General features: G+C 46.5%; 2 protein-coding genes across 3 annotated transcripts; both read right to left on the reverse strand.

Annotated features, from left to right (window-relative positions):
• Positions 1–1,415: 1,415 nt before the first annotated feature.
• On the reverse strand, positions 1,416–2,498 carry LOC130888922 (myosin regulatory light polypeptide 9-like). Of its 2 annotated transcripts, none has more exons than XM_057792312.1 (2): positions 2,276–2,498; positions 1,416–1,711 (listed from the first exon to the last, which is right to left on the reverse strand). In XM_057792312.1, exons 1-2 carry the CDS (start codon positions 2,490–2,492, stop codon positions 1,416–1,418), a joined length of 513 nt encoding a protein of 170 aa, XP_057648295.1. In that variant the 5' UTR covers positions 2,493–2,498. The 2 variants fall into 2 exon arrangements, with proteins under 2 accessions (XP_057648295.1, XP_057648294.1); XM_057792311.1 differs by having other exon boundaries at positions 1,416–1,595; positions 2,310–2,492.
• Positions 2,499–9,548: 7,050 nt separating this feature from the next.
• On the reverse strand, positions 9,549–17,095 carry Rnd1 (Rho family GTPase 1). Its single transcript, XM_057792076.1, has 5 exons — positions 16,885–17,095; positions 16,095–16,182; positions 13,200–13,309; positions 12,090–12,224; positions 9,549–10,572 (listed from the first exon to the last, which is right to left on the reverse strand). The coding sequence occupies exons 1-5, from the start codon at positions 17,002–17,004 to the stop codon at positions 10,327–10,329; spliced, it is 699 nt and encodes a 232-aa protein (XP_057648059.1). The 5' UTR covers positions 17,005–17,095; the 3' UTR covers positions 9,549–10,326.
• Between the last annotated feature and the right edge of the window lie 1,900 nt (positions 17,096–18,995).

Here is an 18,995-nt window from a genome sequence, read left to right on the forward strand (position 1 = left end):
CTTTGCTATTACTATTTGCTATTGACATAATGTTTTTATGAAATTCTGAGGCCTTCAGCATATTTCCAATCAATAATTGATTGATTTCTGCATTGCCTTTAACTAGAGGACCTGGCAGACCCACATGGGATCAGATGTGTGTTATGTATATGGGACAAAGCCTATTCCTGATTATATCTTGTACCTGAATAAATAATGAAGTCAATTCTGTATCATCTGGTATAAATTCAGATGGTTTCAATATGTAAAACAACTCTTTCAGCATATTGTGAATTGATAACTATGTTGAGAGGTTCTTTAAAATCTCTTAGTACCTTGAGAATAGCATATGATCCTGACTTTTTGGACAGAATCATAAGGGTTCTGTTCCACTTTACTTAAATATTCTGATTTGTAACCTGCCTTCCGTGATTTATTTGTATCAGTATAGAATGTAGGTGCTCCAGTTGTTGCTGTGCCCCCTACAATGCAAGGAAGAATCCAGTTAGTTCTCTGTATAAGTCAAATTCTCTTGCTTTGGGGATAGTTAATCTCTCCCGAAAGATTATTACAAGTTCTTTGCCAGGGTTCACTTTCTTCCCATAATATGTCAATTTCATCATTATTAAAAGGCACTATAATTTCTGCTGCATCTATTCCTGCTAATTCATGAAGTCCCAATTTTCCTTTTAGAATTAACTCAGACACTTTTTCCCAATAAGTTTTTAATTTTTTACTTGGTTTATGTGGTACAAAGACCTATTCCAAGATAATGTCTTCCTCTGCATTAAAATTCCTGTAGAGGAACATTTGGATGATAGTATGAACAGAATGCAGTTAAGATTTGGATCCACACAATCTACATGTGCCTTCTGTAATTTCTCTCAATTAAAGTCAATTCTCTCTCAGTTTCAGTTGATAATTGCCTGGAACTGTTTAAATCCCTGCACCATCTAAGGTTTTCTTTAAATTAATCAGCTCATCAGGACCTATCCCAATAGTGTGCCGTAGATGGGAAATGTCTCCTAGTAATCTTTGGACGTCATTAAGAGTCCGCAATCAATCTCTCCTAATTTGCACATTTTGGGGTCTATTTTTATTTCATCAGAAAGTTTAATTATCATTCAGAAAAAACTGAGTGGATAACTTTCTCTGAAAAAACATATTGACTCTGTGCAGTCTGCCGTTATTACACAGGAGGGACAAGACTGCCTGTAAGTTATGTTACCTTATTTTCTAGTCAGATAATGACAGAATGTCCCATTTCCAGTCTGATTATAAAAATACGTGTGGCCCAAAGAGACTGAGAATATATAAATACAAAGCAAGAAAGGCAAAAAGCAGTAAGGTAGGGCATGCATGGGGTTCTAGGAGAAAAATCTCAGCAATACCCCTCAAGTGGTAACAGGGAACAGCTGGCTGGAATTTGAAGTTCTTCAGTCGTCTTTGTCTTTTGTCCTGTGCTTGAGGACGCGTGTGAACTCAGTGTAGTTGGAATTCCCCCTTCTTGTCAGTGGGGCCTCCTTGGATAGCTCATCCACTTCCTCATCTGTGAACTGGTGGCTCATGATTGTCAGCAACTCCTTCGGGTAATCCTCCTGGAAGGTGCCAGTCATCTCCTCATCAAAGCAAGGGAAGGCATTTCTGATGACACCTTCGGGATCTATGCCATTCAACTTCTCGCCAAACTTGGTGAAAATGATGGTGCCTGGGATCTCATTCATCATGGCATCTAGTGTTGCAAGGTGACGGCCTGTTTGTTCGTCCCTGCCACCCGGCTAGCTTAGCCCCAAAACAACCACACAGAAACTGTGTTCATTAAATCACTGCCTGGACTATTAGCTCTAACATCTTATTGGCTAATTCTTTTTTTTTTTTTTTTTTTTTTTTTGGTTTTTTCGAGACAGGGTTTCTCTGTGGTTTTGGAGCCTGTCCTGGAACTAGCTCTTGTAGACCAGGCTGGTCTCGAACTCACAGAGATCCGCCTGCCTCTGCCTCCCGAGTGCTGGGATTAAAGGCGTGCGCCACCACCGCCCGGCCTTATTGGCTAATTCTTACACCTTGATTTAGCCCATTTCTATTAATCTGTGTATCGCCACATGACAGCGGCTTACCAGGAAAGATTCAGCATGTCTGATTCTGGCAGCTCCATGGTGTCTCTCCACTCCACTTTCTTCCTCCCAGCATTCAGTTCTGTCTTCCCCGCCTACCTAAGTTCTGCCCTATCAGCTAGGCAAAGGCAGTTTCTTTATTCATTAACCAATGAAAGCAACACACAAACAGAAGGACCTCCTACACCAATCTAGATATTCATCAGTTGGATTTTTTGCCATTGAGGGAAGCATGTCATACAAGTCCTCCTTGTCAGTGAAACCATCCCAATTCTGGTCAATCATGTTGAAGGCCTCTTTGAACTCTTGGAACTGAAACTGGTCAAACATGGCAAACACACTGGATGTTGCACACTGGGGGTGCTTCTTGGTGGTTTTGGTGTTTGCCCTTTTGCTCGACATGGTGGTTAAATCCCTGCTCAGCCATGAGAATTGAGGGTGTCTCTACGACACTGTTGACTGCTCTCACCAACTTAACCTGGGGCCTAATTTTTTGCAAAGCTATTTTATAGCATAAATAATTAATAGAATTTCCTCCTTGTAATTTTTCAGGAGCAACCTGTAATCCCCAAAAGGCAAAATTTTCTTTACTTCTTCAAACATTCTTTCTAACATATCTACATTTGAATCAGAAAGCAAAATGTCATCCATATAATGGTAAACTATAGATTTAGGAAATTGCTTACATATCATTTTCAATGGCTGACATAAATATTGACACAGGTTGAGTGTAACACCTGCATCTGCGTTACCCTCTCAGTACAGTTTGTGTGCCATTGTACTGTACGCGAGCAGGGCAAGGGCCTGGAGATTGAAAGAACACACAAGAGACCTGGGTCATTTGAAAGGAGATCACCAGACTGTGTTTACTCAACCTTGGGAAGTTCCTTATATGCCTAGCTGCTGCACAAGGAATTACTCCCAGGCAGGTGGGAAATTGCCACACCCAAGATGGAGCAAACAATGCCCTACAGCTGATCACCAGGTGGGACAGAGGGAGCACAGGAACAAACAGAATGTTTTAGCTGGCTGACCAGACACTGTCCTCAAAATAAACCACAGGAGCAGGGGTAGACCCTTGGGCCCTACAGTTGAGGCTATTTAATATCCCCTGTGGGAGATCCTTGCATTGATATCTTTTAGCAGGTTAAAAATTATTAAATGTGGGTACTGTGAAGGCAAATTTTTCTCTGTTCGTTTCTTGTGAAGGTATGGTGTAGAAACAATCTTTTAAAGCAATAACTATAAGAGGCCATCCTTTAGGCAATAGAGAAGGCAAAGGAATTCCATACTGTAGAGAGCCCCTTGGCTGACTCACCTTATTAAAGCTCTTGCATCTGAGACCATTCTCCACTCTCCAGATCTCTTTTTTAAAAAAAAAAATATTTATTTATTTATTTGTTATGTATACAATATTCTATCTGTGTGTATGTCTGCAGGCCAGAAGAGGGCACCAGACCTCACTACAGATGGTTGTGAGCCACCATGTGGTTGCCAGGAATTGAACTCAGGACCTTTGGAAGAGCAGGCAATGCTCTTAACCACTGAGCCATCTCTCCAGCCCTCCAGATCTCTTTTTAACAACAAATACAGAAGAATTCCAAGGGCTGGTTGGTTCAATATGCTGAACATTTAGGTGCTCCTGTGCCAACTGTTCTAAAGACTGCAGGTACTCGCTTGTTAAAGGCCATTGAGCAACCTTTACAGGTTTGTCTGTCAACCATTTTAAACATGGTGCCTTTGGAAGATCAGCAGCTGTTGTGCCCTGTTCTTGTACAACCTGAATGGTCATGACTGTTTATAAAACCTTCTATTATTTTCCCCAGAAATATATGTTAATTTATGGGTTTTTTCCCTAAGATTGGGGAATGTTAATCTCAGTATTCCACTGCTGTAACAAATCACATCCCCACAAATTTATTGCTGTATTAACCACATATGGTTTTAATATTCCTCTCTGCCCTTCTGGCCCTATACATTTGACCCATCTCATGCTCTGCTTTACCTGAGATAAAGCAGAGTTCCAACCGCTGAAAACTGAACATTTACATCCTGAAGAGGCCAATTTAGATGTCAAGATTTTGATGAAATTATTGTTATATCAACACTTGTGTCTAACAGAACTTCAGTAACATCATTTTTTAAATTTTTAATTTTGGTCTTTGTTCATTTATATAAGTTTGCCAAAATACTCCTTTTATGGTTTCTCCTGAATTTTTTGTTCTCTCTTCTAGAGCTGTTCTATTATCCAGAATCATATAATTTCTTACAGTAGGTATTAGTTTCTTTAATTGCTCTGGGAAGGAGTTTTCTCTAAAATGGCAGGAAGCAACTGAACTGGATTTGGCATAGGGGCCTGCAAGAGGCCCTTCACAGAGTTTCCCTGATGGCAAAAGATTACCATGAATATTCCTGGTTGACCTACATTCATTAGTCCAGTCCCTGCTGTTGCCACATCTTCTATATAATCCAGAAGGGAGGGGCATTTTGAATGGATTATTCTTAGAAAAAAAAAATCATTTCTAGAAATGCCCTGTCTAGGGCTGGAGAGATGGCTCAGAGGTTGAGAGCACTGACTGCTCTTCCAGAGGTCCTGAGTTCAATTCCCAGCAACTGTAAGGTGGCTCACAACCATCTGTAATGAGATCTGGTGCCTTCTTCTGGGCTGCAGGCATACATGCAGACAGAACACTGTATACATAATAAATAAATCTTAAAAAAAAATAAATGCCCTGTCTACAATCCCTTTTAAGGTGACTTTGTTTGCCATAATTATAACATTTGACATTTTGATTTTTCCTCAAACCTCTGGAAATCACCTCTCCGATCCATACATCATCATGTTTGTGAGATTCAATATTAATTGTATCATAGATCCGTTCCTCCAAAGGTGCTGGCCTTCCCTTTAATGGCCTAATTATCATTTTGCATAAAAATTTGACATTCTCAAAAGTCAGAGACTCAATTATTATTTGTCTAGCTTCTGAATTTGATATCATTCTATTTATACTAAAGTCAATCTTTGTAATAAATCTGTAAAGGTTTCCTTTGGGCCCTGTATAACTTTAGTAAAATGACTCTATTTTCTTTTCTATTTCTCCAATTATGTCTCAAGCATAAATTATGTCTCAAAGCTGCTGCATGTCATAAATCCAGGATGTGGTCATCGTATGCAGCCTGTCTTTCATTTTTATAATGTATTTATTTTATTTTATGTACATTGGCATTTTTCCTGCTTGTGTCTCTGTGTGTGGGTGTCAGATCTTGAAGTCACAGTTACTAGCTGCCATGTGGGTGTGGGGAATTGAACCTGGTGTCTCTGGAAGAGCAGTCAGTGCTCTCAGTCACTGAACCATCTCTCCAGCACTCATACAGCTTGCCTTTCTACAGTAGCATAACCTCCTTCTCCAAGAATTTGATCTTGGGAGATTTCTCTACCTCTAGCTTTACTCTGTTGTTCAATAATCTTAGCCCCTTCTCTGAACCAGGTACTCCATTGTAATTGTGGACCTGGCTCTAAAAGAGCTTTAACCAACTCTATCCAGTCATTACAAAATGACCATGGGTTTAACATTTGCTTCACAAAAGGTGAATGCACGCCATATGAGACCATTGCTTGCTTGAATCTCCTTAAATCTAACACTGGCACAGGAGTTCAGTTAGCTGTAACAGAGCCTTTGTTATTTGGCAATTCCTGTAAGGTTAGTGGATATATTAAAGTTGGTTGTCTGAAAACCTTAGGCTGTTCTTCTCTATTCATAAAATGCAATGCTGAAATTGGTTCTCCATTAAATTCTTCTGTCTGATTTGATATCTCTGTGATCTGTTTTATTAGGTTTTTCTAAGGCCTGTATCTTAGCACTCAGATTAACCAAGGCTTTTAGTGATAAGACAAAAATGATAATGCTCCAATTGACATTACATAAAGCCCATCTAAATTAGATATCCTCTCATTAAATTGTTCCATTTTCAAATTATCTAGCATATTATCATACAGAGACCCAAATCCCTCCATTATAATGGTTTCTCCAATTTTTTAATGTGGGGAAAAAAATCTCTCTTTTAACTAATTCCTCCCTTTAAGAATTCCCAATTGTCTTTTTTTTAAGATTTTATTTATTTATTAAGTATACAGTGTTCTGCCAGAAGAGGGCACCAGATCCCATTATAGATGCTTGTGAGCCACCATATGGTTGCTGGGAATTGAACTCAGGACCTCTGGAAGAGCAGCCAGTGCTCTTAACCTCTGAGCCATCTCTCCAGCCCCAATTAATTGTCTTCCCAAATATGCTGACGATGTTGGTGAAGATGTGAGGTTTATTGCTGCTGCGTAGATCAGTAAAAGACTGCCTGGATTTCAAGGCAGTTACCTAGTTTGGTAGCAGCTGGAGAAGGGGGTTCAGCAAGAGCCCAAAACCCACGGTGGACAGAAAGAGAGAGGCGGTGGAGGAAGCCAACTCTGAAAAATGCACAGGGGATTGTTGGGGGGAATCATTTGTGGGGGGCGGGGGGACCAATCAGTTTGGAGCCCAGGTGCTTCTGAATTCGGGTGGCAGCTGGAGACTGTTTCAGAGAGGTTACAACAGGAAAATCCCCAACTTTTTCTCAAAGTTTGGGGGAAAAAAGAAAAGAAAGCCTGGCTGGGTGTAGGTTGGAGCTCCATGTGCAGCTCTAGCCTGTGCGAGTGGCTAAAAGGCCTCAGGCAAAAGAGTTTTTAGTTAATTCATGTAGCATGATTAATAAAAGCCCAGAGACAGATATTGGGGTTCAATCTGAGGAGCACAGAGGCAAAGCAGCCAACCATTAGTGAGCTCTTACCTCTAAGAAACCCTCAGACGGAAAAAAAAAAGAGTGAGTTTTGACTCATCCTGGCTTATATTCCTCTCTGGTACTGAGATTAAAGGGGTGAGCCATCACCACCTGAATCTGTTTCTGCATTGATCTTGGGTAGCCTTGAACTCACAGAGATCCTTCTGCCTCTGTCTCTCAAATACTGGGATTAGAGGTGTGTAGTACCACTGTCTGGCCTCTAGTGGCTTAGTTTTATCTCGCCACCACCATCCAGCTCCATGTTTTAACGCCCCATAGTTGCACGGTTTGGGCGTGCTAATCTCTCTGGACCTCCTTGCCTGTATAATTAAATAACTGTTTTATGCATAACAGCATAGAGGTTAAGTTTGATGATTTAAGGCAGATGTATAGAATGGGGTTAGTTTTCTCTTCTGGTCACCAGGCAAATTTTATTTATAAAACATAAATAATATATCACTATAAAGACCCTTCCTCAAAGAGGGAAAGAGCTCTAGAGAACAAGACTGAAAGAAGCTGGGAAGGAGGAGAATGGACAGAAGAGAAAAGTTAAAAAAAAATTCAAGTGCACATTTCAAAGCCAGGCTTGGTAGCCGGATGTGGTGGCACAGCCCTGCAATCCCGGCACTTGGGAGGTAGAGGTCATCTTCTCAAGTTTGCTACATACTTGTCAAGTACGTAGCAAGTTTGAAACCATCCTGGGCTACAGCAGCCGAGCATGGTGGTGCACGCATTTGATACCAGCTCTCAGAAGGCAGAAGTAGGCAGATCTTTGTGACTTCTAGGTCACCATGTGGCTATAGAGTGAGATACTGTCTCAAAAAAAATGTTCTAGAGCTAGACTTTCTGGATTTGTATCCATTTTGTTGTTTTTTTGAGACAGGGGTTTTTTTGTTTTGTTTTGTTTTTGTATATGTGTGTGTGTGTGTGTGTGTGTAGCCCTGGCTGTCCTGAAACTTACCCTGTAGACCAGGCTGGCTTCGAACTCACAGAGATCTGCCTACCTCTGTCTGCTGAGTGCTGGGATTAAAGAATACCACCACCACCCAGCCATGTTTTAACACTCCATAGCTGCACAGTTCGGGCATGCTAATCTCTCTGAACCTCATTGCCTGTATGATGAAATGGGAAGTACCTGAAAAGCTCATCACAGAGAATAAAGTGCTCTGACACTTAGCAAGGCTATGATAAATTTGATGATTTAAGGCAGATGCATAGAACAGGGCTGGAGAGGTGGCTCAGCAATTAAGAGCATCTATTGCTCTTTCAAAGGAACTGAGTTCAACTCCTACCACCCACATCATAGGGCAACTCATAATTAACTGTTAACTCAAGCTCCAGGGGACTCTGAGGGACGTGCACTCACACATGAACACATCTATATACACACACACACATGTACACACAATTGAAAATAAAAGGAAATCTTTCTTTTTTTTTTTTTTAAAGCAGATGCATAATAACTTTTAGAGACAAAGTCTTGCTATATCATATCCCGGACTGTCCTGGAATTCACAATTCTTCTGCCTCAACCCCTCAAATACTGGGATTCCAAGTGTGCATCATACCTAGTAGTAGTAACTTTTTAAAAAAGATTTTCTAATTTTATGCATATGGGTGTTTTGTCTATGTGTGCACCACATGCATGTGGTACCCACGGAGGCTGGAAGACGGCATAAGATCCTCTGGAACTGCCCTTACAGACAGGTGTCAGTCATCGTGTGGGTACTGGGAACAGACCTGTGATCTTTAACACCGGGCCATCTTTCCAGCCCCCATAATAACTTTTAATCTCTATTACTATTCTATGAACCTTGGACAGCAAGAGCTATGTGTCACTAAGGAGGAGATGTTAAAATCCCTGAGCTACCATCAGTGAACACTAGAATTGGAACATCAATAACAAAGTTCTCCTTGAACTCAGGAAATGAGAATCCCAGATTTTGCTGAGTTTTGAACCAGCCTATGCAATACTGCCGTGGGACTCGGCATCTTGAGCCCTTTTTTCTGAGGTGAGCTTTCTTTCTTCTTCAGTCTCTGTAGGACAGTGATTTTCAGCCTGTGGGTTGAGGCCCCTTTGGCGGCTGCGCATCCGATATCCTATGCATCAGGTATTTACATAATAATTCATAACAGTAGCAAAATTACAGTGGTGAAGAAGCAACAAAATCATTGTATGGTTGGGGTCAGCACAACACGAGGAACTGGATTAAAGGGTCACAGCATTAGGAAGGCTGAGAGCCACTGGTCTAGGGCAGTTGCCTTCAACAGGAAGTGATTTTATCCAGAGGACATTCAGCAACATCTAGAGACATTTCTGGCTGTGACAACTGGAGCATTGTTACTCTCGTCCAGAACCAGGGAAGCCAGGGATGCTGATGAATATCACACACTACAGAAGATAGCTCCTTACAAAAAAAACATTCTCCTGCCTACAGCATCAGCATTCTGAGGGGCAGCAGCCCTAATCCGGGGCTAAGGAGCTATTCCTCAGCTTGGCACGTTGTGAGTGAGTTTGGGAGGAGTGGGACAAGGTGCTAGGGCACCGTAGAGGCAATCACTCAAACCCACAGAAAGGTGTCCAAACCAGCATTTCCCTGATCATCAGCTGCCAAAAATCAAAGAACAACAAAAACAATCAGCTTCATTATATGTTATATTTCATTAATAAATAGGTTCTCCTCTTTAAACACAGAACAGACAACAGATTGAAACAACCCCCCCAAAATTCCAAAGACAAGAGTCTAGAAAACAAATGCCAACCGTACCGCCCTGAGGGCAGGAAAGTCTGCTGACCACCATCAGTCCTGCCCCTGCAGCACCACCACCCCCACATTCTGCAAGAGAAGGGGGTCTGGGGCTTCTCCCCTGGGCCCTGGGGACTTCCGTGAGAAGCGTGTGAATATATGATGTCACCTCTCTATGACGCATGGGCTATGCAAAGATGAGGTTTCCTTCCCAGCTCTGGTCAGCCCTTGCCCTCCTGGCTTCAGTTATGAAGCATCTGGGCTAAGCTTTCCCATTGTCCAGTCCATTGCCACTTCTCAGAGGGGACGGGGAGAGCTCAAGGGCCTTTCCCATCCCCCGCCTGCATGGGAATGCTATGTGGAAGAGCATGGTGCTGAAGGTGAGGCCAGCATGTCCCCAGTCCCCCAATACCCTTCCTTCCTCTGGAGTAGGAGACACTGGGGCAACTGCTCCCTCCATAGCCTACTGCCTGGCTTGGGGTGTGATGGTTCTCACTTAATGTCAGGCCCTCCTGCTAGGCCTGGCTTCTTCAATTCCATTCCTGTCTCCTGAGCCCTCACTGTGGCCATCTGAAAAAGTCACATCCTGGGTCTTTAACTGTCTCATCCTCCCTCTCCCCGTGCCTCTGCACCCCAAGGGAGGAAGTGGGGGGCTGTCTCCCCCGCCTCTGGCTCCAACTTCACATGATGGAACAGCTTTTGGCCTTTTCCTTCTTGAAGGTGGAAGAGATGAGTTCAGAGCGACTGGGGAGGTGGAGAAGTCGCTTGGAGAGGCTGCGGACAGGGCTCTTCGGGGGCACTGAGTTAGGCTTGTTCAAACACACCATGGATGCCATCCGGAAGATGCTGTGGATACTCTTCTCTGAGGTAAAAGCCGAGCCCTCCAGGTAGATTTCTGCGCCCAACTGCTTGGCTATGGCACAGCCCTGTGGGAAGGGTGCATTGTGGTCAATAATGCAATGGTCTAAAACATACAGGAAACACCATGGCATTCAGTGTGTCACTCCGCAGGGTCATTCCAGATGACAGCCCACTGCCAGGCTCTGCCAGTTCTTCATAAAGGTAGCTGTAAGCCAGAATCTCCTATGACATTTTTTTAAAATATTTATTTATTTATTATGTATACAATATTCTGTCTGTGTGCATGTCTGCAGGCCAGAAGAGGGCACCAGACCTCTTTACAGATGGTTGTGAGCCACCATGTGGTTGCCGGGAATTGAACTCAGGACCTTTGGAAGAGCAGGCAATGCTCTTAACCACTGAGCCATCTCTCCAGCCCTCTCCTATGACATTTTAAAAAACCAGGTACAGCGTGATGTCTGGGGATGGCACAGGCATTAGGTCTTAGACTTTGGTACTGGTGATGGGATCCAGGACTTCATGCATGCTAACCATGCACTTAGCCACACTCCCAGTCTCAACATTATCATAAAAAAAAAAAAAAAACTTTCCCATATGCTTATCCACGTGAGTGTATGTGTCGTATGCACGCTCCTCCCACAGCTCGCATGTGGAGGTCAGATGACAATTTGTGGAAGTCATGTCTCTCCCTCCACCACGTGGGTCCTAGGGATCAAAATCAAGTCCTCAAGCTTTAGTGGTGAAGCATCCTGCCCTCTGAGCCATCTCGCCAGCCTGCTGATGTCAGTATTTTAAAGAGTTCTCCCAGCTGACTCTCATGGGAAATCTTAACAGACATTCTGTGTGCATTAAAATTTATCCTTGCAGCTAGTGAGGTGGCTCAGCAAAGAAAAGCACTTGCCATCAAGATCAATAACCTGAGTTCAGTCCCAAAAACCCACATGGTGGAAGGGGAGAGCTGACTCCCGAAACCTGCTTCTGACCTCCACACATGGGCATGACATGTGCCACACACACACAAAATTAAATAATTTAAAAATTATCCTTGGGTTTGTTATAAAAATGCAGATGTCCATATCTTCCTCCCAGGGTTAAGCATGGAGCTTGGAATTCAAAATCCCAACAATTACTTCTCTTTGTTTGCTAGTTTTGGTTTTTTGAGACTATGCCTTATTATTTAGTCAAGCTGGCCTCAAACTTGGAATCCTTCTGCCTCTATCTCCTGAGTTCTGGGATTACAGACTACATCCAGTGCTAACAAGCATCTTTAATGAGTCTGATGCATATGGTTTACCAAAAAAAAAAAAAAAAGCCTTAAGATTGCTGGCATACACACAGGAGAAGTTCACAAGTGATCCTATAGCAGGGAGCTAAGTTAGCGAGAACTTCTACCCCAATCCACGTGACAGTTTGCCATTTATAGATAGTCCCCAGTACCAATTCTATCTTATACGGACAGAGTTTAGTCGAGAGCCATATGTAGGCCCTCCGCCACAGCCTTCTCTACCCCATCCCAGCACACACCTACACGCACACACACGCATGCGCACACATGCACACACACACACACACACACACACACCTGCTCGTAGGAGATGGGCGCCTGCTTCTGGTGGGAAAGCTCCATCAGAGTGCTCAGGTCTGTTCGCAGATCTGTCTTGCAGCCAATAAGCAAAACCCGGGTGCTGGGACAATAGTCTAGGATTTCTGTTCTCCACTGAGGGTTGGAGCAAGAAGGGAAGGGAAGGGAGAGAAAGTCAGTGGCAAATACTAGGAGGAGTCTGGCTGGCAGCATCAAGCATATCACTCAGTATCGAAGCTCAGTCTTCCCGTGTCTGAGTCACAGTATGCCTGCTGCGCTAATTACATCATCTTCCTGCCCATGAGGCCTTCAGTGGCACCAGTGTGCTAACCCAGGAGCTTGTCCCTTCAGTCAACAGCACAGCCATCACAGGGAACACAGGGCAAGTCTCCCACTCCTTGCCACACAGGGAAGACATGGGTCTAGCTTCTTTCTAAGGGCTTGTTTACCCTTAGGAGAAATGCCAGTGTGGGGAGCGAGGCAATCTCTTCCCTGAGAAGCTAAGTAAGTCCCTGGGCACTTCCTACAGTGTTTCAGGGCAGGCAGAGCTTCTACTCAGACCCAGGTACTTCTACCAGCTGTGGAGCCCTGACCTGCCTGACTCAGTGGGCCTGGGACCATGGTCCACAGAAGCTGCTCCCAAAAGGACCCATTCCTCACACCACCAGAAGATTCTCTGAGCCTTCAGCACCTCTCTCCCTCTAGCTGGGCCTCTGGGAAAGTAGTACAGGGTAAGGAAAAAGCAGAAGGCTAAGAGGCAGGAAACCCAGATTTAACCCAGAGCCCTAGCAATGGTGAGGCTTCAAGAAAAAACACTGCTCTCCTGGCTTACAGACAGGAGGGTTGAAGGCCAAGGCTCCTTCTTGTTCTTCTGGAGAGAAACTATAGACTTTATTTTCATACTTGCTCTTGCTAGGGAAGCACTCTCTGCCAACTGAGACCCATCCTCAGCCAGATTTGATTTTGATTTGGAGACAGGGTCTCACTGAATTGCCTGGTCTTGAACTGGCTCTGTAGCCCAAGCTGAACTCAAGCTTAAGATTCTCCTGCTCCAGCAACCCTAGTAGCTAGGATGACTAGTGTGCACCCTCACCTCAAGCACAGCCTCACCTTTTTGAGTGCACTGTCCATAGTCTCTGGGCGGCTGATGTCAAAGCACAGTAACACCGCATCCGAGTCGCTGTAGCAGAGTGGACGGACGTTGTCATAGTAAGGAGACCCTGGCGTAAGGGAGAAGAGTTGAGAGTGAGTCTCTACAGGCCTAAGGCCAAGGGTCCCTAGGGAAGGGTAATTCTTCCTTAACACCAAGCTAAGCCCCACAGTACTACTGCATGGGAGCCCGGGACATGACCGCCTGCCAGAAGGCTATTCAGGAATACCATTTCCCTTGATCTTAAAAGAGCGCAATGCAGATGAGGTAGAGTGTACTCAGACCCTGTCTGGGTTTCCCAGAGTGAGTTTAATTTAAGATCTCCTCATATTCAGAGTCCCAGAAGAGGCAGTCGGTGCCTATGGAGAGACAAGGGCTTGGTTCAGGTGCCCTTTCCATCATCTGAGCCTGCCTGCTGTTCAGTCTCTGCTCAGCTCTTCTTCTCTAGGGTCTCCCAGTGAAGAACTAACCCTGCCTGTTACATAACTGGCTGCCCTGATTCCTGAGCTTGGGGTCAGACCTTCAGGGGGTTGATGGGGGCGGGAAAGCACCCAGGATTGGAGGTTTACTCCTTTTTCCCACCCAAGTCAGCTTACACTGAAAAGGGCAGAGGGGATACTGTGGCTCCCACCCCTCAGATCTCAAAGACAGGAAAACCCCATAGCTGTGAAGTTAGAGGAGGAGGGGAAGAAGGCCACTCAAACCCAGGGTCTGATGGGGTGAAGACTAGGAGCTGAGCCTGGCCCCCTCCACCCTGAGGACCAGGAACTGAGCCTGGCCCCCTCCACCCTGAGGACCAGGAACTGAGCCTGGCCCCCTCCACCCTGAGGACTAGAAGCTGAGCCTGGCCCCCTCCACCCTGAGGACTAGAAGCTGAGCCTGGCCCCCTCCACCCTGAGGACTAGAAGCTGAGCCTGGCCCCCTACACCCTGAGGAAGGAACAGTAGCAGGTTTGGGATCCAGACAATCCGTGCTTAGAATAGCAAGCAGCCCCTCTCCCTGTACTGCAATCACCATGGAAACTGGGGGGAATCCAAGCTGAGGTGGGGGTGTCGGTCATAAAAAAAAAAGAAGTAAGGGGGAGTTGGGATAGCTGCCTGCTCCTTCAGCAATCCACCCCCATCTCTTTCTGAGGTAAGGTGGGGGTTGGACCACAGCGGCACTGAGGCTGCGGTACTGGGGGAGGGGGAGGAGAGTTGGTCTCCATTTTGGCTCTAAGCAATCCCCCTCCCCTAAAACCAGCAACTGAATAAGAGAAACAGGTTTAACCCTGGCCCATCCCACACATCACTGTCATTTCCTCTGTCCTTACGGGAACCTAATCCGAAAGAAGGATAACTGGCTGCCTGTATCCTTTTGAAACGAGAGGCTAGGGTGTGACCTGGGGTAGAAAGATCACACTTGCTGATATTCCACCATTTGGGCTCAGGATTCAAGGGCTGTGAGAGGCAGGGAGGGTACTAATGAAAAGAGATGAGCCGCAGCAAGGTCCAGGGAGACTGGAGGTGGGAGGGTACAGCAGGAAAAAACCCATACATCATGCAGCCACGCTGCATTCTGGTCCAATCCAGCCAGCATAGCAGAGTCCGGGATAAACAGAACCCTCTCTTGGAACTGCAACGGAGGACCATGTACCAGCCTGAGGAATTTAGGTTGTGGAGAAAGCTAAAAAAGTGTCTTCATTTTCTGTTTACCCATCCCTTATCGCCAGAACTCAAAATTGGAGCACAGGAACAAGATTCCTTCAGAGAAGTAGGGTGGTCCATTTTACACACGTAGGAAAAGCCTTAGTGATTCACAGTTCCTCTTTAAACTCAGCTTGAGCACATTAAAAAAACATCTTTTCTGGTAAAGCATGGATTTTCTTTTCTTTCTCATATTGCTGGCTCTTACTCCTTAATTATGTCTGAGACAGACTGTTAAAAAGAGGGACTGGGGTAGAGAAAGTGGCAAGGGCTCAGAAGCAAAGCAAATGTTAGCGGAGCTCTAAGGGCTTGGGACAGAGTGGGGAAAGCATTGCTTTCTCGTTTTTGAAAGACCGGCACCTCCAATCTCATCCTGTACAGGGAGAAATGATAGCAGCTTAAACTCTGTGGGACACTAACCCCAGTGTGACCATGCCCTACATCTACCATCTTTCCCACCCTCCCAAACAGCGATGATGCATCGCTTCACCACTGAGCCGCAGCATGTGATGGGAAGGACTGAGTTGCGGCAAGCAGACAGCAGCGGCCTGAGAGGGAACGCAGGAGAGCGAGATTCCCTCCAAAGCTGGCGGCTCTCTGCTCCACCACAGTGGCCTCTATCAGCACCGGATCCTAACACTCCTTTAACTTTGCTCCAGAGAACTGAAGGCAGAGAGAGAAAGAGAGAGGAGAGAGAGAGAGAGAGAGAGAGAGAGAGAGAGAGAGAGAGAGAGAGAGAGAGAGAGAGAGAGAGACACGGAGGGAGGGAGAGAGGGAGGGAGGGAGGGAGGGAGGGAGGGAGGGAGGGAGAGGGCGGGAGAAGGGGCGGGGGGGGGGAGAGAGAGAGAGAGAGAGAGAGAGAGAGAGAGAGAGAGAGAGAGAGAGAGAGTGTGTGTGAGAATGGGGAAGACCTGTTTGGTGCTCTGGGAAGTACTCAGGGTGTCCCTTCCCCAGCCCTCTGAATAATGGAACTAGACTAGAGGCCTGAATGGCTCCTGAGGTTTGTTGGCCACTTCCCGGATCATTTAAGAGAGTCGATGCCCCCAGCCAAAGAATCTTTACGTTCCTTCTTCCATCACCTCTGTCCTCAAAGGCGATTTTTCTCCCCTAAAAAAGCAGCCGCTGCAGCTAGCCAGTGGCGGTAGGACGGAACTGCGGCTGCAGTCTTACCTGAAGTATCCCAGAGGCTGAGCTCCACTCGCTGTTCATCGGTCTCCAAACAGGCTGTGTAATTCTCAAACACGGTAGGCACGTAGGTCTGCGAGGAGAGAGGAAACATTCACATCTGGACTTGCGTGCCCTCAGAACCCCGCACCTCGGTCTCGCACACCTTCAGAACCCACACCTAGCGTTGACTACACAAGCAGCCACTCACACACAGGCGCTGGAACACCCAAGTGTCAGGTGATGAGGGGCCAGAGGAAGGGAATACATGGGGCAGGAAGAACTGTGTGAGACAGGAGGAAAGGACCGGAGAGGCACTGGCTTTTGCTCCCCAGCCTGGGACAAGCCCCCCACATCCTGACTCGGCAGACACATACATTCACATTTTCTTCTCAGCCCTAGATTTGTGCCCCATTTTCAGAGCCACAAGGCAATTCTAACCTCTCTCTTCTGCCCTCTAGTCCCCTGGCACAGGTGATGAGCGGAAAGCAGCAGCCTGATGCCTAAAGCCACCCTCACAGAGCCTTCCAGGAGGGCCGGGCAGGTACTGCGTCAAGAATAAAGCCCAGGCCCTCCAGAGCCTCCCGGTCCCAGGAATGAAGCAAAGTGGGAGGGGATATGATGGCTAAAGAGGTGAGGAGGAGCCGACCGGGCGGCAGAAGTGGGTCAGGTCTCAGGGGGAGCAAGGCAGGGCAGTCCTTCAGCCAGAAGGCAGACAGGGTGGGTCGGCCTGGGGGTGGGGGAGACGGTTCTCCCGGGCAGGTGGAAATCAACCCCGCGCCGGCGGCTAGCTCACCTCGGGATAGCAGTCCTTCGCTAGCACCTGTAACATCGCCGTCTTCCCACACTGCACGTCCCCCACCAGCACGAGCTTACATCTGACCACCACCGGCTGCGGCGCCCGTCTCTCCTTCATGGCTGCAGCCTCCAAGGGACTGGGATTCAGGTTCAGCGAGGAGGAGGTCGCTCCTGAAGTTTCCACGCGGAGACAGGAGGCCGGTTCCCTGCGTGCCTCCAACTGAGGCGGAGGCCGAACGGGCCCCGTTATATGCCCCAGGCTGAGCCAATCACAAGAGGAGGCGGGATCTGCCCAGGCCAATTCCTAAGGTGGGATCCCCAGCGGCAGCCAATAGTAAGAGAATCTGAGTCAGCGCCCTCTTCCTCCCTCCTCTTTCTGTTAAAGCTGCACCGTTGCTTCATTCGGGAAGGGAATTCCCACGCTTTTTGTATTGCTGTTAGGAGGTCGGGAAGGGGCTGGAAGTAAAGTCAAGTGATCTTCGAATGTCCATGAATTAGTGTCAAAAGCCATAAAGAGCCAAGGAACCAGAAAGTGAGGGTTGTAGGGTCTATCCCAGGAAGACAGCAGGGTCTGCCTAAACTATGGACAGGTGGCATCTCTTGGGGAGAGGGTGGCCCCATCGACCTGTGACTCCTTAATTCTATATAGTTCCTACCCACACTGGTTCCACTTCTGGAATTTCCTTCTAATAGAAGCTCCTACTGTTTGTCTTTTACAGCTCAATTCCCTCTGCAATCCCCTTCACCAAAGCAAACCAAGGAAACAAAATAACAGCTTCTGACCCAGAGACAGGCAAAGGAAACAAATGAAGCAATCCTGCAAGCAGGAATAGGAGAGAGACCAAACGAGCTGCTCTCCGCCTTCTGTTGTCCAGGGCGCTTCTCGCTCCGAACCTAGTAGGAGCCGCGGTGTCAAGGTGCTTTGTTCTGTGGGTGGCTTCAGCTTCCTGGATGAATCAGGCGCAGGTCTAGTTCCAGGCTGATCCCAGTTGGCTCTGACGCACTAATGTGTGTCACCTGGTGAAAGTCCAGCTTGGAAGTCAAGGCCTGGGCATTAGGGATAAGAACCTGGAAGACAATCTAAGATGCGGCTAAGCTATGAAATTGCCGACTGGCCCTAGCCTTCAGAACCTCCACGGCTTCTGGGGACCCCTCTACTAAACAAAACTATGGTGATACACAGCTCATAGAATCACTGGCTACCTGGCAACCAAAGAGGTCCAATTAGGCCTCCAGGGAATTGGAGACCAATTCTGGGCAAACCTGAGAGCAGCCTAGGATCTGCCCTACCCCTTCTTGTTTCATTGGCTTTATTTTTGAGACAGGGTCTTACACTGGAACTCACTGTCTATAGCCCAGGATGCAAACCCTTCTGTCTCAGGCCTCAGGCCCGGAATTACAGAGAGGACATCAGCCATAGCTCAGGGTTGTCTTGAAGTTCCTTCACTATGATAGGTCCAGCACTTCTGGAATAAACCTGAGACTCCCCCCCCCCCCGCCATATCTTTGCTTTAAGTCGCAGTTGTTGTTGGCCACCCTTTTTTTCCTAAAATAAGGGGCATTTCAAAGGCTTCTCAGGCTCTATAGACAGATCTCTCTAACAGGATGGATCTCGGGCTCACTGTAACAGAGAATGAAGGTTGTCTGTTAGCCGGCTGATAACCCTCTAGTCCACTCTATGGTAACCCTCTAGTCCACTCTATGGTAACCCTCTAGTCCACTCTATGGTAACCCTCTAGTCCACTCTTTGGTTTCCAGGCTTCTTGGTAGGCTGAGGGGCGGGGCAGCTCTGTCCTCTGCCCACCTCCTGCCCATCACTTCCAGGAAGGGGGTCACAGAGGGCAGAAGGGTTTACCTTTAGGGGCTCTCCTCTTCTCCCAGACTCTCTGGAAGTTTCTTCACCTTATCTTCCCCACACCTCATCCTCAGTCTTCAAATTAATTTCCACCTATGGAATTTGTTGTCTTTTTATTTTTTTTGGTTTTTTGAGACAGGGTTTCTCTGTGGTTTTTGGAGCCTGTCCTGGAACTAGCTCTTGTAGACCAGGCTGGTCTCGAACTCACAGAGATCCGCCTGTCTCTGCCTCCCGAGTGCTGGGATTAAAGGCGT

This window comes from Chionomys nivalis, chromosome 17 (assembly GCF_950005125.1).
Source record: "Chionomys nivalis chromosome 17, mChiNiv1.1, whole genome shotgun sequence".
Classification (NCBI taxonomy): Eukaryota; Metazoa; Chordata; class Mammalia; order Rodentia; family Cricetidae; genus Chionomys; species Chionomys nivalis.